This window comes from Archocentrus centrarchus, chromosome 2 (assembly GCF_007364275.1).
Source record: "Archocentrus centrarchus isolate MPI-CPG fArcCen1 chromosome 2, fArcCen1, whole genome shotgun sequence".
Lineage (NCBI taxonomy): Eukaryota > Metazoa > Chordata > Actinopteri > Cichliformes > Cichlidae > Archocentrus > Archocentrus centrarchus.
Window position 1 is genome coordinate 17,004,769 of NC_044347.1, and position 19,666 is coordinate 17,024,434.

The 19,666-nt window shown below is 40.8% G+C and overlaps 1 protein-coding gene across 5 annotated transcripts; it reads left to right on the forward strand.

Annotated features, from left to right (window-relative positions):
- The first annotated feature begins 3,779 nt into the window (after positions 1–3,779).
- arl13b (ADP-ribosylation factor-like 13b) lies at positions 3,780–14,262 on the forward strand. 5 transcript variants are annotated; one of them, XM_030747349.1, is made up of 11 exons: positions 5,714–5,901; positions 6,801–6,871; positions 6,965–7,214; positions 8,940–9,045; positions 9,244–9,446; positions 9,828–9,933; positions 10,048–10,186; positions 10,760–10,882; positions 12,158–12,226; positions 12,807–12,857; positions 12,947–14,262. In XM_030747349.1, exons 1-11 carry the CDS (start codon positions 5,828–5,830, stop codon positions 12,958–12,960), a joined length of 1,206 nt encoding a protein of 401 aa, XP_030603209.1. In that variant the 5' UTR covers positions 5,714–5,827; the 3' UTR covers positions 12,961–14,262. The 5 variants fall into 5 exon arrangements, with proteins under 5 accessions (XP_030603210.1, XP_030603209.1, XP_030603208.1 ...); XM_030747350.1 differs by lacking the exon at positions 5,714–5,901 and adding an exon at positions 3,780–4,327 and having other exon boundaries at positions 12,807–14,262; XM_030747348.1 differs by having other exon boundaries at positions 12,807–14,262.
- Positions 14,263–19,666: the final 5,404 nt, after the last annotated feature.

The window sequence follows — 19,666 nt, forward strand, 5'->3', positions numbered from 1 at the left end:
AAAATACACTCACATTTTAAATCATTCATCTTCCACAAATCCATCAAATTCCTCATCTTCAGTGTCTGAGTTGAACAGGTGAGTGATTTCGGCATCGAACATGCTGGGTTCCCTCTCGGCATTATCCGAGTCAGTCTCGTTGTTACTATTTTGGTTGCGGCACACAACCATTTAATTGTTAATAAAAGGGCAACTTTTGCTGGCAATCTCTCGCCATCTTCTTCAACGTCTTAATGGACGCTACAATATATTCTTTATTAATGAGAGTAAGAACAAGTCATTTCTTCATTTTATATATAAACCCTTCACAAAACCTGTGCACCAGTATATTTACCGATATAAGCAAAGAAAAAACATTAAAAAAAAAAAAAAAAAGGAAATCCCTTTTTGACACAACACTGGAAACCTGAAAACTGCGCTGTCACCGTGCTTTGTGTACATACAGCGCTCGTACTGCGTCCTTTTGTACAGCACACACACACCCGGACCTCGATTCATCCTTTAGCTACTTCTAGCGATTTTTGAGACAGCCAACAGCGAGTTTTGTTGCACAAAAGTTGGCAACAGTGCCGGCCGCTGATCGCCAGATTACGCACAAATATACGGGCCAGCATAGACGAAAATAGGCCAAATCCATCATCGTTTTCTGCAGTTTACTGCGTACGGTTTACATTTTTGGAACAATGCTTCCACTTCTTGTTGAATTTATCTCCGGCGGCTTTGGCTGCTTTCCACACCTGCTGCGCTGCACTCACAGCTTGTTCCTGTCTAATATCGTCAGTAGAGTCATTTTGTGAATCAATGATGGACTATTTTAGAGAATTCAATGCAGCCTTTGAACTGATCTCCCAGACCTGAGACCATATCGCTGCAGACCACGCAATGGTGCAGTGGTGTGGATGCCTCGGGCATCGGCGGTCAGAAGGCAGTGCTCAAATTACACAAACGGACCGAAATTTTCGAACTATTTGAAAAGCATACGCTGGGTGTTACCCCCTCCCCCGTCGTATGCTTTGTACGCTCTGGAAAATGTCGATATTTGTGAAGCGTCCCTTACCAAAGTCGCACTAAAACATTTTGAAAGATTTTTGAGTGCAGTGTACTACATAAAATTGGTTCAAGGTCAGTAAGCACCACAAAAATTCATACATAAGGCGCACCGGATTATAAGGCGCACTGCCGATTTTTGAGAAAATTTGAGGATTTTAAGTGCGCCTTATAGTCCGAAAAATACGGTACTGGCTGGCCGCGGTTGTTTTGAGATACAGTCCAGATTTAACATTTTTGATCTCTCTTGGCTGACTAAAAAATGTTTGTCCTATAGTGGCCACCTTAGCTTGAATTGCGAGGGGTAAGAAAACAGCCCTCAGTTGACTGCAATCTGCAATCTACTGACATCTAGTGGTGAAAATTTTACACACTGCAACTATAAGTGTGCACTTTAAAATTGAAGCCGCTACCTCAAATTTACATTTAAAATCAAGATACATCACCTCTGTATGGGGACAAAGCAAAGACTATGACTATTTCTTCTTTCAGCTGCTCCCTTTACACTGTGCTCCACATTATTATGCAAATTGGATGTAAGTGTCATAAAGATTTAATTTTGTGTTTTCAATTAAACTCATGGATGATATTGTGTCTCAGGGCTCTTTGGATCACTGAAATCAAGCTCAGACACCTGCAATAATTAGTTTGCCAGGTGGGCCCAATTAAATGAGAACTATTGGAAGGATATTCCACGTTATTAAGCAGGCCACAAGTTTCAAGCAGTCTGGGAAAGAAAAAGGATCTCTTTGCTGCTGAAAAGCATCAAATAGTGCAATGCCTTGGACAGGGTATGAAAACTTTAGATATTTCACAAAAACTTAAGCGCGATCATCGTACTGTGAAGAGATTTGTGGCTGATTCAGAGCACAGATGGATTTGTGCAGGTAAAGGCATAATGAGGAACGTTTCTGCCAGACAAATTTGTCGGATTAAGAGAGCAGCTGCTAAAATGCCATTACAAAGCAGCAAAAAGGTATTTAAAGCTGCTGGTCCCTCTGGAGTCCTGTGAACCTCAAGGTATAGGATTCTCTAGAGGCCTGCAGTGGTGTATATACCTACATGGAGACTAATGTTCAAACCTTCTTGTTGGTGAGTGCTGTGCAACCCTGGATGGTCCAGATGGTAGTAGATCAAGTAGCAGATGTCAGCAAGGAGGTGGTGGAGCCATGTTTGGGGAGAGCTAGTAGGTCCCTTTAGTGTCCTTGAAGGTGTGAAAATGACCTCGGCAAAGCCTATAGAGTTTCTGACTGACCACATTCTTCCATGGTACAAAAAACAAACCATGCCTTCCATAGCAAAAATCAGTGGATGCAAGAATTGTGAAAGTAATCTCAAAGAAGGGGTCCTATGTTAACATGTAATTTGGCCTGTTGAGATGTTTTTGATTGAAATACAGAGGCTTTTGATTTCAGTAAATGTGACCTCCTAATGCTGCAAATTCAACAAATGCTCATTTTCAGTTCTTTACAACCTATAAGATGCTGTGAAACTCTGCTGTGAATAATAATTTGGAACAGTGCATTTTAAAAAATTTTTTTGAAAAAATTACTGGTATCATTGGGAAGTTTGTTCAATAAAATTTGATTTATACCCTAACGATTTCATTTCTATAATAATTTGGAACCCGGTGTAGTCGCCACAGTAGATCATCTACCTCCATCTCACCCTCTCTCTTGCATCCTCCTGTATGTGTCTTCCTGTTTTCAACCTGCCTGGCAGCTCCATCTTCAACGTTCTTTGTCCAATATATCCACTATTCCTCCTCTGCACATGTCCAAACCATCTCAGCCTCGCCTCTCTAACTTTGTCTCCAAACCACTCAACCTAAGCTGTCCCTCTGATGTACTCATTTCTAATCCTGTCCATCTTGGACAATCCCAATGAAAATCCAAACATCTTCAGCTCGGCCTCCCATATTTCTGTCAGTGCCACTATCTCCAAACCATACATCAGAGCAGGTCTCATTACTATTTTATAAATCTTCCCTTTCACTCGCGCTGCTTTCCTTCTGTCACAAATCACCCCTGACACTCATCTCCACCCACTCCACCCTGCCTGCACTTTTTCTTCACCTCTTTTGTGTGCTGTCTCTTGCTTAGGATGGATGACTCCAGGTATTTAAACTCATCCACCTTCACTGTCTCTACTCCTTTGTATCTTCACTGTTACACTCTTCCTCTCATTCACATCATATTCTGTCTTCTGCTGATTTTCATTCCTCTTCTCTCCAGCGCATACCTCCACTTCTCTACTGCAAACAAGAAGGGGCTCAGAGCTGACCCCCTGATGTAATCCCACCCCCACCTTGAATCCATCTGTCGCTCCTACCGCACACCTCACCACTGTCTCGCTGTGCCTGTGTCGTGCACCACCTTCACATTCTTCTCTGCCACACCTAACTTCCTCATGTAGTACCACAGTTACTCTCCTGGCACCCTATCACATGGTTTCTCTAGATCCACAGAGACACAGTGCAGCTCCTTCTAACCTTCTCTGTACTTTTCCATCAGCACTCTCAAAGCAAATATCACATATCACATTATCACTGCTGCTCACTGATCATCACCTCTCTCCTTAACCTACTTCAAAAACTCTTTCCCATAGCTTCATCTCTCCGTAGTTATAACATTTCTGCACGTCCCTTGCTCTTGAAAATCAGTACCAGTCCGCTTCCTCTCCCTTTCTTACTGCGCTGACGCTGATTTGTTGATTGTGGAAGATGACGTAAGCACGTCCGCAGCCTAGCAGCAGAAAAGACGGCGTAAACAAAGCAGACAGCTAGACATCAGCTAACACAAAGTAGCTAATATTTCGTCAGTAAAATATTTAATATTTCTGCGCTTGGCTATAAATGAAGACATTTTATTGGCGAGCAGAGCTCTAATATAAATGGTAAGCGACGCTACAAATCTACGATACTACACGCACCGTTATTGCTAGCTACATTAGCCTTAGCTAGCCTCGGTTAACGGGATTTTAATATCTGGAAAATAATGCTCCAGGCTAATATTTATCGATACCACATGTTAACGACTACCTGATTCACCTGCCTAGGTTAGGTGAGGGATTTTAAAGCTGCGAAACGTTTAGACTTTGATGAGTTAGCTCGCCATGTAGTTTATTTAGGTTAAAAATCGATGAGCTGGCTGAACAGGGCTGGATAGCGAAGCGTCGCTGCCCACCTGGACCACCACTTCACTGCAGTCATCCGGACTGCGATGTTCAGCCTGATGGCGAATTGCTGCAACTGGCTGAAACGCTGGCAGGAGCCTGCAAGGTAAGTTAGGTCACAATGTGATGCCCAAAAGTCAGTCAGTGCTCCACTCTTCGTGATCACGCAAGTGGTTTGAAAGTGGACCTCGAGCTGCACTCGGAGCTGCTCGTCATTATTCATTCAGGTTATTTTTCAATTTAATATTAAAAAGGGCTGCAATCACTCACAGATCACACACCATAAGCTTCTTAATGCAGCAGACACGAGTGCTGTATTTTCAGCGTTATTAGTTTATGATCCATTAAGGTAGCATTAAAAATTCCCTTTGTTTATTTTTCTAGATAGGGTTATTTTTAAAGACATCAGACCTTTTATCTTGTGATAAGAAGATGTCCTTTTTCAACAAAACAAAAAAACACTTATTTTAAAACTTAAAATGAACCAGAGAACTGGGTTTCAGGTAGTTTTTTAATTGTGTTATACTTTCAGTATTTTTGTTTATTTTTTAATTAATATTACTTATTTTATTTGTTTTGATTATAGCAACATGTTACTCTTTATCATTAGATTATTACACTCTTTTATTAACGTGTAATATTTCTGATATTATGGTTATTTAAAGTGTTTTTATATTTTAAAAAGTTATTTTTGCTTGTATAAGTTTGTCTTTTGGGACTTACCTTTTATTATTTCAAATACACATATGTTCTTTGCTGTCTTATTTTTAAAGTTTTTATTGTTGCTTTTCATGTATGTCAGTTGTGTTGTGTTGTGACATGGAGCAGGAGCCTGCAAGGTAAGTTAGGTCACAGTGTGATGCCCATAAGTCAGTCAGTGCTCCACTCTTCGTGATCACTCTTTCTTGAGTTGCCCTTTGTATCCATGGATCACAATGATTTAATATTTAAATCTATAAATTTGTTGCATTGTTGTTGTACTTTGTTGTGCACCGATCGCCCCTGAGTTTTGGACAGTTGGCTGAACAAAAGAAGCCCGTTTGAGACCCCCTTTTAGGGTTTTTGAAACTGTGATTGACATTTCACTGATTAGTAGAAGCATCATCTTTCAATCTTTTAATTTTATTCCATTTCATCTAATTAGATATTCCTATTAAATCTTTGGCCTTATTGAGATTGAGTCTAAACAGTGCCACTATAATCAAGAAAAGGCAAAAATGCATTGTACAATGATCTGATGGCTAGTGGAAGAAATTTGTTCCATGCTGTTTGCATTAGTCAGAGATTTTTTTAATTTTTTTTTTTTTTTTAGCCAAGAGGCTTTTTGTGGTGTCCTATGGATGTCTTAAAACTCACAATGCAAAGCAGCAAGACCAGCAAAATGTAACTGACAGTGCTTAAGTCACGTGGTACGTGTGAGGCATCTGATCCTTTGGACTTAATCAGAAATCCTCACCTAATCCCACAGCCAGGTGGTTCAGCGGGACTCTTCAGTTTGACCTGACGCCGTGAGGGGTTTGCAGCAGCCAGGAGAGATGGCTATGAGTTAGGGGACAGTGGGTAGAGAGTGTCACTTTTTGGAGGTTTACACAAAGAGCCTACCCCAATGAAGGCTGGCTGGCTCCAGAAGACGGTTAGATGGATTGTGCGGTTGATGCATTTTCGGCGAAAGTGTCAAAGTTAAGTATGCAGCTAGGAGACAAAAGACAGGTCCTGTTTATGCCTATAGTTGAGTTTTATTATCATCTCAGCTCATTCCTTTTCAGTGTATGTTTACTCAGTTTAATGTTTTGGTCTATTTCGTCCCAGTTATTTAATGTCAGGTGCTTTAATGTAAGCCACAAGATTTGGGTTACGATTACAGCCTGAGTGTCCAATGAAAGGGAGGTGCTGCATCTCTCGCTGTTTTACTTTCTTCGGTAGAAGCTGTCGTCAAACTGTGATTATGACCTGATTTAGGCAAGTGTAGCTAATTATGGTGCAAATCTTGCGTTGCTTTCAGAAAAGTTTCCTATGCTTGCAAATTAAAAATTTCCACCAAGACTGCGAGATCTCCAGATTAGCCTCCCAGCTGGCTGCCCAGGTGTGCGCACACTGCGTAGCCGGACAGCTGCACAGATGACTGAGTGTGCATCTGTTTCTTTGTTTGCCAGTGTTCATTTCAGACAGGCATTTTTTAAAACATTCATTTTGGCTGCTGCTACTGCCTACAGCTCTCTTATGGCACTTAAAAAGGATTAAAAAACAAGATCGTGATCATTTTATTCTGCTCCGTATTTGATGTGACTTTACAAGGTCTACAGTCGGCTGAATGCTAATAAAATAACTATCAGTATTACCTGGAGCCAATCTGCAGCATTATTGTCATGTGTTATTTGTGTCAGTTCACAATGTGACTGTCTGACTCACTGTCTGATTGCGTTCAGATTATAAACTGGCTTATCTGGGGCCCCAAATGAGTCATGAGAGCTAATGCCGGGTAGCCTCTTTTGCTCACAGACTCCATGTAGACTCTGTATCATTTGGTAGTCATGTTTGTGTACATATGTATTCATGTTTTCCTGTTTCTTATCTTACAGGAAAGTGACTCTGGTGATGGTGGGCCTGGATAATGCAGGGAAGACAGCCACAGTGCGAGGAATCCAGGGAGGTGAGCAGAACTTCTGTTAGCAGAAGTTATCATCTTCAACTGTTTTATTGACCTTGATGCACACGCATGATCTGTGTCTGCTAATGTTTTCAGACAATCCACAGGACGTTGCTCCTACAGTGGGCTTTTCCAAGGTTGACCTGAAGCAGGGCAAGTTTGAAGTGACCATCTTTGACCTGGGTGGTGGGAAGAGAATCCGGGGCATCTGGAAAAACTACTACTCGGAGTCGCATGGCGTGGTGTTTGTGGTCGACTCTAGTGATGTCCAGCGGATCCAGGAGACACGGGAGACCATGGCCGAGGTCCTCCAGCACCCACGCATCGCTGGCAAGCCTGTGCTAGTGTGAGTTCTCTGAATAGAAAACATTTTTTAGCTTTTGTTGAGTAGAGTTTACTTTGAGATTGCCTTTGCACATGGGGAAAACAGAATGACCTGTGAAGTGCAGAGGGTAAGCTGAAATAGATGGAGATAATGGAGAAATTGCCCAGATTTAAAGTCTGAGTCCTTGCTCCAATTTGTTGAATGCGGGGTGCACTGCAGGTTCATTCCTGGAGACATCTGTTTAATCAGTAATCAGGACACAACGTGCAGGCTGCAGAGACAAGAGTTTAAAGTATGTTTTCAGGTATGCAGAGTGTTTTAATCAGGAAGCCACAATCAGGGCAGATTTCCAGACATTGTAATTACACACCTTGCAAAAATTGAGTCTGATAAGAGTCCTTGGAACTATTTTACCTTTCTCTTTAATGATGGGTGAGTTGGATAGCCTCAGGAAATGTAGTGAAAACATTAGGATGTTTATTCACTGGCCCAGAGTCCATTTGGAGGGAGTCTGTCCATAGCTGCAATTTACAGCATGTGTTTAAAAGAGGACCACTGTAAGGATACACTGTGTGTGTGTGTGTGTGTGTGTGTGTGTGTGTGTGTGTGTGTGTGTGTGTGTGTGTGTGTGTGTGTGTGTGTACATTTTGGGAGAACTGTTCATCCAGCTAATCCACCTAGCTTTTTAAACCATCAGAGTGAATACATTTTGTACAAGTTTTCTTCAATCCCCTTCTAAGGGGCTCAACACACGGGGAGAGACGTCGCTCCTATGGAGCTTGTGCAATGAGGCAACAATCGCTTGCCCTCCTCCAGCTAAGCGACCGGCGACATTCGTGCATGTGAAATTTTGAGTTCGTACACGTAGACGTGCACACACGACCGGGCGACGTGACACAACAAAGTTGCAAAATGTTCTACTTTTGTCGCTGTCGCATGGCACTAAACCAGTCAGTGAGGGTTTCATTGACTGGCCAGTGAGCGGAGGGTATGCTACACGCTGCAGTCTGCAACCACTTTCAGCATGAAGGAAAGCAACATTTTAGCTGTGTTTGACTTTCCTATATTACATGACACTTCACGCAGTGATTATTGAGTTACATATAAAAGGCAGCCGTATGGAAACTTGTTGGAGCCAGGATGACCTTAAACAGAAGGATAGAGAGGACTTTTGTGATAATATAGGATGAACCCAAGGTTGTCTTTTTCTTTTGTAGAGGAGACTTAAAAGCAAGATTTCTGTCAGTTCCAGTAAAATCTTCTGACTCCTCATCTTTATTGCCGTGTCTGAAAATGTCAAAATCCCTCCAATTTCATAACCAATCAAATTCCTTGGAGACAAGTGATATGAGAGTGCGAGTTGCAAAGCTGCCGTCCCTATCGCGTCCCGTGTGTTTAGTTTCACCTCATTGGTGATACGGGCCATTTCTCGCTGTCGTTTGTCGCTCTCCGTGTGTCGAGCCCCTAAGGCTTGTTGGTTAAACTTTTCCTACACATGGAGTGGAGCAGGCAGCAGTACCTCTTGGGGTAACACTAATAACAGAAACCAACTTTTAGGCAAAATATGAGAAAGAAATCAAAGACCTCAAACTTGGCACTGCGAATCTTCTTAGGCCCCCAGCAATACTGGATACTAGAGCTGATGAACAGTTAAGGAGCTAGGTGAAAACAGATGGACGGTGGAATGAAAAGAGATTTTTGTGATAGCAGTAACCAACAGGTACTGTTTTTCCTTTCTGCTTTCAGACTTGCAAACAAACAAGACCAGGAGGGAGCGCTGGCTGAAGCAGACATCATTGAGAACCTGTCATTAGAGAAGCTTGTTAATGAGAACAAGTGTCTCTGTCAGATCGTAAGTGTTTGTGCACCTGTCTCTGAACAGCAGCTGAATGACTTCAAGGACATTTGGTTTTAGCTCACCATGGATAGACAGAAAGCATGGCTTTGGTTCTGAAAACAATAAAGATGACCTGTAGTCTACATCAGTTTTAAAGTTTGTGCTTTTTGGAGGTGCTGTAAGTTTTACCCTCAATGTGCATTTCTTCTGCAGGAGCCATGCTCTGCTGTTTTAGGCTATGGGAAAAAGGTTGACAAATCCATAAAGAAGGGCCTGAACTGGCTCCTCAGCAACATTGCCAAAGACTACGAAGCCATCACCGAGCGAGTGCAAAAGGACACGGCCGAGCAGCGCGCTCTGGAGGAGCAGGACAAGAAGGAGAGGGCAGAAAGAGTACGACGGATGCGAGAGGAGAGGTGAGAACATAACAGAAATCAGTAAAGCAAACAAAACATGGAAAAGGTTAAACTATAAAGTGGGAAAGTCTAAAAGTGGAAATATTTGGAAAGATAAAGAAGGGAGAAGATGGTCAGAAAATATTAAATAAAGCTCTGCGAGCAGTGGAAATGTTAAAAGGCCAGAGGTTTCAAAGTGTCTGCAAAAAGATATTTATCCCTAAATAAATTATTGCCTCTGTTAGGAAAGGGCAACCTTCCTGTCAGTGGCTGAAATACCAGTTTGAACAAATGCACATTTTAATCAAATGTGACCTCAGATCAATTTTTTATAAATGTGACATTGCTACCAAGGCGGGGTGTATCATTATGCAGAAAGGTTAACATCTTATCTGTCTGCAGAGAGCGGGAGGAGGCAGAGCGAGAGGGAAGGCCGATCCAAGAAGAGGAGCCCGATGATGAGAACATTCAGAGCCCCTTCCAGCCAATAGAAAATGTGATTTCTGAAGTGAGCTGCCACTGTGTACACTTAAGGGGTGATGGTTTATTACTCTGGTTGAAATTGTTGAGACTCTAAAGTTACAGTGTTTCAAAGAGCCCCTGGCTTTCATGTTCTTTTTAGAATGAGGATAAACAAAAGGAAAGGAAGAGGCAAAGAGAGCCACAGGAGGGCAGGAGTAACAGCCCCAAGGCAGGCGCTGAGGAAGAGGAGGAGGAGGAGCAGGATGATACGAGACAAACGCCAGAAAACAACACTTCAGGTGAGTTTCAGGACATCTGGATCTTCAAGTTTGGAAAGTGAAAGTTGTTAAACAATTTCAGCCAAAAGTTGCAACTGAGGGAAAAGTTGATTAGATGAAACGCCTTTAGTTAAGTCTTCTGGCAAAGAGTACGAAAGTCTTCTAAAAGCAAAGCCGAGTGCCAAACAGTTTTATGTAGACAAAAATGATCCGCCTTGATGTGAGGGGCAGAGGGGATCTTTGAAGAGCCTTTGCTGGCAGTGTGTTGCTTGGCTTTGCAACATATAAGCTTGTTTTCACTTTGAAAGTGAATGATTGAACAAGATGTTATAAAATTTAAGCGAGATGCAGGCAAATTAAGCCAGCTTTCTGATATGCATCCTCTTATTATGATCTAAGCTCAGAGCGCTGATAGATAAAAAGCGATTACTATTTAAAGAGATAAATTAGAGGATGAAAAGATGTTTTTGGGTATTAATTTGAACTTGCTTAAGTCCAGTGATGAAAGCTGAAGGGAGGAGGCTGTTGTAGTTAAGCTCGTATTGAACATCTGGATCCTCCACTTTTAAGTGCAACATGGCTCTGTTCATTCAGCCACGACAGGTGAGCAGAGCAAAAAGAAGACGAGCAAGCTGCACCTGAAGAGGAAGCACAGGGTAGACCCGCTGAGGACAGAGGACAGACCGGTGGAGAGCCCCACCCCTCCTCCACCTCCAGGTTAGTCTGTACTTCATCACCATGAGCTGCACTTACATACAGATTTTCCATTACTGCAGCCCTGCACTGCTACATTGTGCAAATGTGGCCCATTGTGCTAAATGATGACTCAGTGAGGAGACAGATCTGTTTCTTGTTTTTTCTTTTTTTTTAAACCCTGTCACATTTCACTTCCTGTTCAAAGCTTTTATTGTGAAGAAGCCACAGGAAATACAATATATTTGTTAGAAGTGTTTGTCTCGTATCATCTTCCTCAGTGCCTGTTATTGCAATATATTTGTGGCAATATATTCTGCACAACAAAATATGGACAAAATATGGACGCATATAACACTGCTTGGTCACCAGATTGTTTGAAAATATGCTTGGGAAGAAAAGAAAAGGTAGATATAATCCCAGTAAGCTGTTAGAAAAGGCTCTGCTATGCCATTAAAAACAAAACAAACGATAAAAAAACCCACCTCTGTCAACACATTTTATTTTACTCTGCAGTCCAGTTGAAAAGACTTGCACAGAGTGATGGGAACATGGTAGACGTGAACTCATCTTGGCATCCCGGATGAGCCCCCAAGTGTGCAACAGTGCCTAAACCTGGGATATAAGATGTCACAGTGTTAATGTGGTTCAAGAAATTTTTAATAATACATAAATAGTTACTGACAAAGACAGACATAAAAAAAGGAGATAGGAGCACCGTCGAAAACAACGAAAAAGATAACGAAAGCCTTGAACCAATCATGCAAAGGCCCACAGGATTCAGGCTTCGGCCTTTAAGTGATGTGAATAAACTAAAACAAAACTGAAAACGGGACTGCCAGTAACTCCCAGCTCAAGTCATTATTAATAAACAAAACTGCAGAAAGCAGCTGCATGCATATAAAGCCTGTTGCTTTATATGCATGCAGGCGAGCTTCCTTAGCCGACGAGTAGCACTATAGGGATGAACCAGACTTGGAGATAGAGGTTAATAAAGATGATGGAAAGAATGAATAATTGGATAGTAAATGTGTCAGCACAGAGCTTAAATGAAGAAGGGAAGGAAGGATTATGAACAGTTTTGATAAAATGATGCCATCTTACTGACTAGCAGGTATAAAGCTGCTAGAGGCTGCTTTATAGCTGTAGATCCCACAAATACATTATGGTCATTGTGTTATTGTGTGTTGTGCAACATTTGATCTTCTAAAGGAGCCAGTTCAACCACCAGTTATGGCTTTCTTTTCTAGGATCTTCTACTTTTTTCCTCATCACTGTTTCTTTATTTTGTTTATTCAGTGGGATGGGCCACGCCCAAAGTCTCTAGGCTGCCAAAGCTAGAGCCACTCGGGGACACAGGACATTCTGGTAAAGCTGTTTGTGCCTTCACTGTTAGCCGGTGTTTATGCTCATGCATTAATCATTAATCACCCCCTGCACTTTGTCACTAACTTGGTCTTACTCATTCACTAATTGCTGTTGCACCTGATCACTGTTTCCTCTATGCAGTAGCGATTAAAGCTACTTGTAAATGGTAGCCCTGCATGTGTTTTTTTTTTTTTTCTAAGGAGAAAGCCTGGTGTTTGTTTCAGAGTGTCAGCGGTAGATTACTAAGTTGCAGTGGAAACCCTGAACTCTGCCTTGAGACGTGTGTTGACTGTTAATTAGTATCACAGCCCCACGTTACTGTCGTTATTTTTCTCTCCCTCCTGCATCTCTCCAGGCATGTGTTTGCATGAGTGTGTGTGTGTGTGTGGATCCTTCACGGGTGCAGACATCTAAATCAACTCAAAGGCTTGTCTGTGTACTCATCTGTATTCATTTTCCTCCAGTCTGTGCAGCATCTTTCACGGTTGCTTCCATTTTCTTTTCTTTTTAAATTTGTGTTTCAGGTCTCCATGGATGTAGCACACTAACACAGCGAAACCTTTTCTCTTCCCCTCCACAGAATTTTACAAGAAGCCTCTCCCGCCACTTGCGAATAGGCTGAGGCCTAACGGTGATGCTCATGACGTCATTTCTTAAATCTCCTTTAGCAATTGAGGTTGACCAATCACAACTCTCTTCTCCTGTGCTTTTTGTCTAAAGCGAGCGCCGTGTAGACAACCAAGCAAAAACTGACGATTGCGAAACGCTGGAGCTGGGGATCTCTGAAAGTGCGATGGACACTAAACAGAGTGGTGACAGGAAGTCCTGCTCAGAAGCCGTAATTTGACTCGACAAATTCATTGCAAAACCTGCCTGAGCTCTATGTCAGGTTCTGTCTTCACTCAAAACAAAAAAGCACATTTGGTGCTGAACTCTCTCCTACTGTAGACGTTATATCATACTGTTAATCAGTGTTAGATAGTTTGGACTCCGTGTGTCCAACTGAGATGCTTTTAATTGACAGCAAATGTAATTATAGCCTTTTAAATGTATCTGAATAGTGTATTTGTATACACGCTGCCATTAAAATGACAATATCATTTATTTTTGCACCTTGAGGTTTTTAGCGTAAACATCATGTAGTTATGTACCTGAGTATTCATAAGAAAGGCAAAGGTCTTAAGTGGCTTTATTATAGCTGAGTGCTTTAAATTTGACCTTTTTAAAGTCGGAAACATTTCTCTTTTTTACATCACAGCTTGCAAGTGGAGATCGGGGGAGGTTAAACAAGGGAAAATACACTGTGGTGACAGTGGGAAAGTGTCACACTACAGCATAATTGTTGCTCAGTCGGTTTTTGTAAGGATTGTGTTGACTTTTAATGTAAGCAGTGTAAAACTCCATGAAAAGGAAAACACTAATTTTAAAAATCTGTAATTGGATGCATGTTTATAAAAGAACTCTTTATTTACTGTTTAGAAACATGAACATTTAAAGGTCTACAGGGCTACTATTTTTTTTTATGCATTCTGCTGGTTACACTGTGTATCTGTTTTTAAAGTGATATTTTTCTCGAGGCAAACTTGCCACCTTTCAGGTGGCCCCGAGGTGTGAGCCAGCACGGTCGGTGTTCCAGCTTTTCTGACTCCGCTGTCTGCTGCGTCCATTTGCACTTTGAAGCAGCAAAAATTGCATCTCGACAAGCGTAAACACAAATCTGAAACTTGGAAACACTCCACTGCCCTAGTTAAGTTTGTTTTGTATGTTGGGAGAGTTTGCAGTGGGAAGATAAGGGAGGAGAAAATACTTGAACACCAGCACCTGGAACAGCCAGTATTGGGTCAGAACACATGAGAATATGTGCAGCAGAAGTAATAAAAAGAAATATCACTTTAAAAAAAACCACAAGATTGTTTTTCAGATTTGTATGACGCTCATTCTCTTCTTAATGTGCTAGATATTTAAAAAAAAAAAGATATTTTTTTCTATCCAGTTTGAATTTTATAATGGCAAAATTAAAGATGTTTTAAATATAATATTGACTGGACTGCAGTATTTTTACATTCTGAGCATTTGCACTTGTGGGGAAATGTCGTTCATGTTGCTGTAGAGTGTTTTATTTTTAGCTTAACATTAACAGCAGTGTATTTGACATCCAGCTCCTACTTAGCGTAAACTTCTGTCTCTTAGGTGCTGCCGGTAATGGCTATTAGTGGAATTTTGCAGTTAGGTTTTCCCTTATGAGGCTTGTATTTAAAGTTGCACACATTCACTGGCTAATACTCTGTCTGCTGTATACTCTTAAACCCTGCTAAGATTTTGAAAAGCGTGGACAGAGATGAAGCATTCTCTATGGAAGCCTCAAACTGCCACAATAAATAAATAAAAATAAATCCATGGAAGACTCAGTTAAAAATAAAAATTGGGATTATTTAATTTTAAAGTATAAAGTTCTGACTGACAGTACAATTTTTAGCTAGACTGGATTTGCGAGACTGGCATGCATCACTCAGTCTTTCAAAGTTGATCTCACGATCCAGTCATCACACTTCGAATGACACTTCCTTGATATGTATAGGCAGAAATGCATGAGGAAATGGAAAAAAAAACCCCACAAATTTGAGGATATAAATATGGAAAAAAGTAAGTGGGGATGAAAATCCATTTATAAAAATTTTTTTTAAATAAATATACACTCATTAACCACTTCATTAGGTACACCTTGCTAGTGCCAGGTTGGACCTCTTTTTGTCTTCAGAGCTGCTTTAATTCTTTATGACACAGATTCAGTCAAGGTGCTGGAAATATTCCTCACAGATTTTGGTCGATATTGACATAATGGCATCACAGGTGCTGCAGATTTATCAGCTGCACATCCATGATGTGAATCTCCTGTTCTACCACATCCCAAAGGTGCTTTATTGGATTGAGATCTGGTGACTGTTGAGGCCATCTGAGTACAGTGAACCTATTGTAATGTGGGTTATCCTGTTGGAAGTAGCCATCAGAAGATGGGTACACTGTGGTCATGCAGGGATGGACATGGCCAGCAACAATACTCAGGTAGGTTGTCGTGTTTAAATGATCCTCAGTTAGTACTAAGGGGCCCAGAAATATCCCCCACACCAGTAAACCACCACCAACAGTCTGAACCATTGAGACAAAGCAAAGTGGATTTATGTTTTCATGCTGTTTACACCAAAGTCTGACCCATCAGAAATCGAGACTCATCAAACCAATGTTTTTTCCATTCTTATAGCCTCAGTTTTCTGTTCTTAGCTGACACCCAGCTTGGTCTCGTGTTCAGAGAGGTTCTTCTGCATACCTTCGGTGTAACAATTCGTTATTTGAATTGCTGTTACCTGCCTATCAGCTTGAAGCAGTCTGGCCATTCTCCTCTGGGATCAACAAAGGATTTTACACAAAGAACTGCCGCTCACTGGATAGTTTCCTTTTTCGCACCATTCTCTGTCAAGTTAGTAAGTTGAAATTTTGTGATAATAGCCCAAAATTTAGACTTATGGATGGGAAAAAATGTTTATTTTTTTGGTGGCAGAAACAAACTTCCATAGTAAACCTTACAGATGGTTGTGTAAAAAGTACATTTAATACTGTAAAACATGAACAGTACTTATACCAATACTGCCATCACCAACAGTGACAGATAAACTAAAGTGAGACAATATTTTGAATGAACAGGTCCATTAAGCAGCTCTTTACAGAGAACAAAAGACAAAAATAATCAAAGGACAATGTTGAGACATTTGATAAATTTGCTCCTTTGTTTGACAAATTGTTTTAAGATTTGTGCTTTGTTTGGGCTTTGAGAGCGCGCTGAACTGAATGAACCCATCACAAACAGAGCCTGGATACAGCGTCTCACAGTGCAATAGTGATCTGCCACTAATACAAATTAAACTCCCCACAGGCAAAATGTATTCCAATGTGGAATTAGTCTGTATAGTAAAAGAGCTAAAATGGAACAGGAAAAAAAAAATCCCAGACACCTGCTCCGAAATGATGGATAGCACATAATGTTAAACTATAACAAATCTTTAAAGCATGGTAGGCAATTTAAGTCCCTTGCTGACAAAGTAATTACACATTTTCAAAAGTACTTATGAGAGTGGGTTGGCCTCATCTTCTGAATTACTTATTTTTGCAGAAACACGAGGTAGAGGCGTATTTGCCAAGATTTTAAAGACTAAAGGGGGAGAATAAAAACTTCAGAGACATGATGATGTCTCTTAAATGCACCCATTATGCAACATTTCGGAAATAAGCTTCAGTCTCTCTAAAAATAGTTGTTGTTTTTTTTTACAGTTGCTCTGTATCCTCATTCAGGTCTTGTCAAACATCTGCTCTCAGCATCTACAGCCCATGTCTCCTGGAAGCAGAACATTGCAATAATGTGCTGTCTCATTACTGCTCTCCCTGTTGTCGATGTGCAGGCAGGCTTCATTTAAGTGAAGGATTTCGTGGTGCTGAAATCGTTGCAATGATGCTGTGTCCTGCAAAAGGAGGACAGCAGATGCACTGGTGCCCTTAAGCAGGTGCTTTTAACCATCAATCCACTCCCTCATTATGCTTACACCCTTTGATATCATCAATCTGTGACGTCCATCTCATCCCAGGAGCAATTTTCTGATGAAGTGTTGTAATTTACTCCTCTTACCACACTCAAAAAATCTGCTTGTGTGCATCAGTTTTAGTTAGTGATTTTCTGATGACCTCAAAAGCCTTTAAGCACATCCCAGACGATGAGGAGTGGGTTGGTACTCCCTTTATTTTGCATTTACAGTGGTTAAATCCACAAAAAAGAGGGTTCCTTGTTGGAAAGGCTGCAAGATTATGAAATCAGGTTGTGCTGCATTTTGGTCTGTTTTGTAAGTGAAGAAATTGGTCTCTGTTCCTCTTCAACAATAGATGTTTTTGTGTATTGTTGTGCAAATGTAATTTGGTAGGAGAAAATGCTCAGCTATGAAGCTCTGTCATGTCTGCATTGGAAATGCTTCAGCATGATATCAAGTTGGTAAGTAATCAGAAAACACTGTAGTGCCATGGTTCTCACTTTTAAAGCAGTATGCTTATCATTGTCCCTACATATATGGGTGACAAATTGAAGGTTAAACTGGGATAAATGGGTGTTGAAACATACACAGAGTCGTGTGCTATTTCAACCAAGAAAATGATAAATCAAATAGGATTCACAATTTTCACAATAACAAAAGATGATGCTGGGAAACATTAGAGTTCCAGCTTTTTCCAGGGTGGAATGATTGTACAGCATACATCTTTAACGACTGAGCAAGAATTGGGTGCACAAGTTTGAATTTATCTTGGATTTTCTATAAACCACACGGGGTCAATAGTATACATACAGGCTCAAATATATACATTCACTCACTTAAATCTTTCAATAAGCAGTGCTGAAAGTTCTACAATGTCTTTTAACTCAACAAGGCCAAGGCCTATTCTCGTTAGTGATTGTGCTTGACTACAACTCGTAGCTTCTCTTTGCCAACATTTAAAGGATTTGTTTGACAGCACTCATTGGATTGACCAATACTTAGAACAATGGGAAAGTCGAAGACACTCTGTGAAATTGCAGAATTTGGGAAGGTGTCTTGAAGCCATTTCTAAACAACTGCAGATTCCAACATCATCAGTTCAAACAACTGTATGAGAGTGCAAGTTATACAGATATGTCACCACTTTGCCAAGATGTGGCAGAAGACCCAAAATATCACCCTCAGATGAGAGGAAACTGGTTAGGATGTTCAGGAACAACCCAGGAACCATCAAAGGCTCAAGCCTGCCATGAACTGGAAACTGCTGGAACATCAGCATCACTGTCCAGAGTGAAGCCAGTTTTACATCACCACGGACTGAGAAGGTCCCGACCAAGAAAGCCCCTGCTCTAAAATTGACACCTTCAAACCTGACTTAAATTTGCAGATGGAGAAAAATTTTATGGTCAAATGGGACAAATTTTAAGCTATTTGGCCAAAATGAAAAGCGGTATGTTTGGAGGAGTAATAGTTAAGCTTTCAAACCTAAGAACATTGTACCAGCTTTCAAGCATGGTAGTGGTGGCATCATGCTCTAAGGCTGTTTTGCTGTCAGTGGTACTGGTACATTGCACAAAGTGGATGGAATAATGAAGGAGGAGGACTACCTCCAAATTCTTCAACTTCACCTCAAATCAACAGCTAGATGGCTGAAACCTGGACACAGTTGGGTGTTCCTGCAAGACAATTATCCTAAACACACATTAAAACTGGTTTTGGAATGGATGAAGCAGGATGACATTAAGCTTCTGGGAGGGCCTTCCAAAAGCCCGACCTCAACCCTATTAAAAATTTGTGGACTATGCTTACTAGCTGGGTCTGTGCCAGAAAACCAACCAATTTAAATGAACTCTACCAATTCTGCCAAGAAGAGTGGTCAAATATCCAGCCAGAATTATGCCTGAAGTTTGTTGATGGCTACCAGAAGCATCTGGGTGAGGTGCAACTTGCTCAGAAACATTTAACTAAATACGAGCGGTGGTGTATTTATACTTTTGACTGTATGCTGTACAATCATTCCACCCTGGAAAAAGAACAGCTCAAAGAATGATTAAAAGCCCCAAATTACCATGACATTAATGCCCATGATGAGTGAATGTAAACCTCTGGCCACAATTGTGTTTTTTTTCCTGATATTCTATATTTTCATTAGTAAACATTGTATTCTTGTACCACATGTTTTACAAAAGAGCATGTATAGTGTATTTTTTTGACCAGATTTTTAGATGGGTCTTTAAGGGTTCAAGAAATACCTCCACAACAGTGGGAAGTTTTGTTAATCAACAGTAAAATGGGGCTATATTTTCTGTTGTTCCAAAATGCTTCACTGTTTCCATCATATGTAGATGCTGTAGCACAGTCCCTCAACTGTGATTGGCCCCATTACATAAGTGTGAGTCACCCCAAATTCCTGCCTGCACTCGACCCTGATTGCAGAGGCACCCAATCCAGCTCACATCTCGCTGCTGTTGCCTTTTTAAAAAACAAAAAAGCAAAAACCAGCATGGAAGTTATTCAGGTTGTGCAGTAATTTAACGTGAGCTGTCCACCTTCTCTGCCTCTCGGTGTAGCACTCTATTTTGAGAAATGTTTGGTTTTAAATTGTACTCTTTTTAAGATTAGAAATGATATTACATAGAGGTTAATTTTGTTCTTGAGGTATTGTTGTACTTCTTTGGGGTTTGGCAGGGCTAGTTAGGAATTTGTTAGACACAATAGAAGCAAGGGGTTTTACTTTTCTGTATATTTTTGGCATCTTCTTAGTAATATATATAATATAAAATACCTAATACTATCATAAAGTTTATTTATACATTGCTTATCAAAACCCATTTGGCTATCAACTAAAACAGACCAAAATAGGTAAGCT

Bases quoted from the DNA above. Each gene is read 5' to 3' on its own strand.
- arl13b (XM_030747348.1), top strand. From the start codon at position 5,828: ATGAAGGCTGGCTGGCTCCAGAAGACGGTTAGATGGATTGTGCGGTTG. The intron at 9,447-9,827 runs GTGAGAACATAA...ATCTGTCTGCAG, and splicing joins CGACGGATGCGAGAGGAGAG to AGAGCGGGAGGAGGCAGAGC. The intron at 9,934-10,047 runs GTGAGCTGCCAC...TGTTCTTTTTAG, and splicing joins TAGAAAATGTGATTTCTGAA to AATGAGGATAAACAAAAGGA.